The sequence below is a fragment of the Myotis davidii genome, unplaced genomic scaffold (assembly GCF_000327345.1).
Source record: "Myotis davidii unplaced genomic scaffold, ASM32734v1 scaffold164, whole genome shotgun sequence".
NCBI lineage: Eukaryota > Metazoa > Chordata > Mammalia > Chiroptera > Vespertilionidae > Myotis > Myotis davidii.
In genome coordinates, this window is record NW_006296417.1 from 1,119,956 (window position 1) to 1,120,639 (window position 684).

At 56.0% G+C, this 684-nt stretch overlaps 1 protein-coding gene across 1 annotated transcript in view; it reads right to left on the reverse strand.

The window, feature by feature from the left end:
- The window catches only part of LRRK1 (leucine-rich repeat kinase 1), a 55,125-nt gene that overhangs the window by 7,055 nt on the left and 47,386 nt on the right, over nt 1-684 (reverse strand). Inside the window, 1 exon segment of the mRNA XM_015569108.1 lies at nt 4-72. Within this exon segment, the coding sequence (XP_015424594.1) occupies nt 4-72 (69 nt within the window).

Genomic DNA, 684 nt, shown 5'->3' on the forward strand with positions numbered 1-684 from the left:
AGCCTCCTGCCCGGGCAGCCCATCCTCTGCACTTCCAGGAGGCCCTTCTCCGTGTTCACCACCGTGTAGTTCCTGCAAGGGGCGGCGATGGTGTGGTCAGCTCAGGGGGTCCGGGGGCCGCCTCCCTCATCCCGGCCTGGCCTGTGGCAACCGTGGAGGAGGAGAATCGGCAATGGGCGGAACCAGACCTCCTGGTTCACGGGTTGATGCTCAACCACTGAGCCACACCGGCCGGGCTTCTTTGCTTCTCTTAATCACAGACCTATATGTGCATGTCTACATGTGTGGGCTGTTTTCTTTCTTTTTTTAAAAAAGAATATATTTTTATTAATTTCAGAGAGGAAGGGAGAGGGAGAGGAACAACAGTGATGAGAGATCAATCATTGATCAGCTGCCTCCTGCACGTCTCCTCCTGGGGAGAATGATGTCTCCTCCCCTGCCCACCACCAGCCTGTGTGGTCCTCCAGCTTTCCCTGGCTGCCACTGCAGTCCCTTCCCCCAAGGAGCTGGGTGGAAGGGAAGGGCTGGGAAAGGCAGCAGCAGTAGGAAAGACCTACTCTCTTTGGTGCGTGGAAATGTAGCCAGTCGTGCTCTGGCCAGTGTGGCTCAGTTGGTTGAGCATTGTCTCATGTACCAAAGAGTTGCTGGTTCAATTCCCTGTCAGGGCACATGCCCAGCACAGAG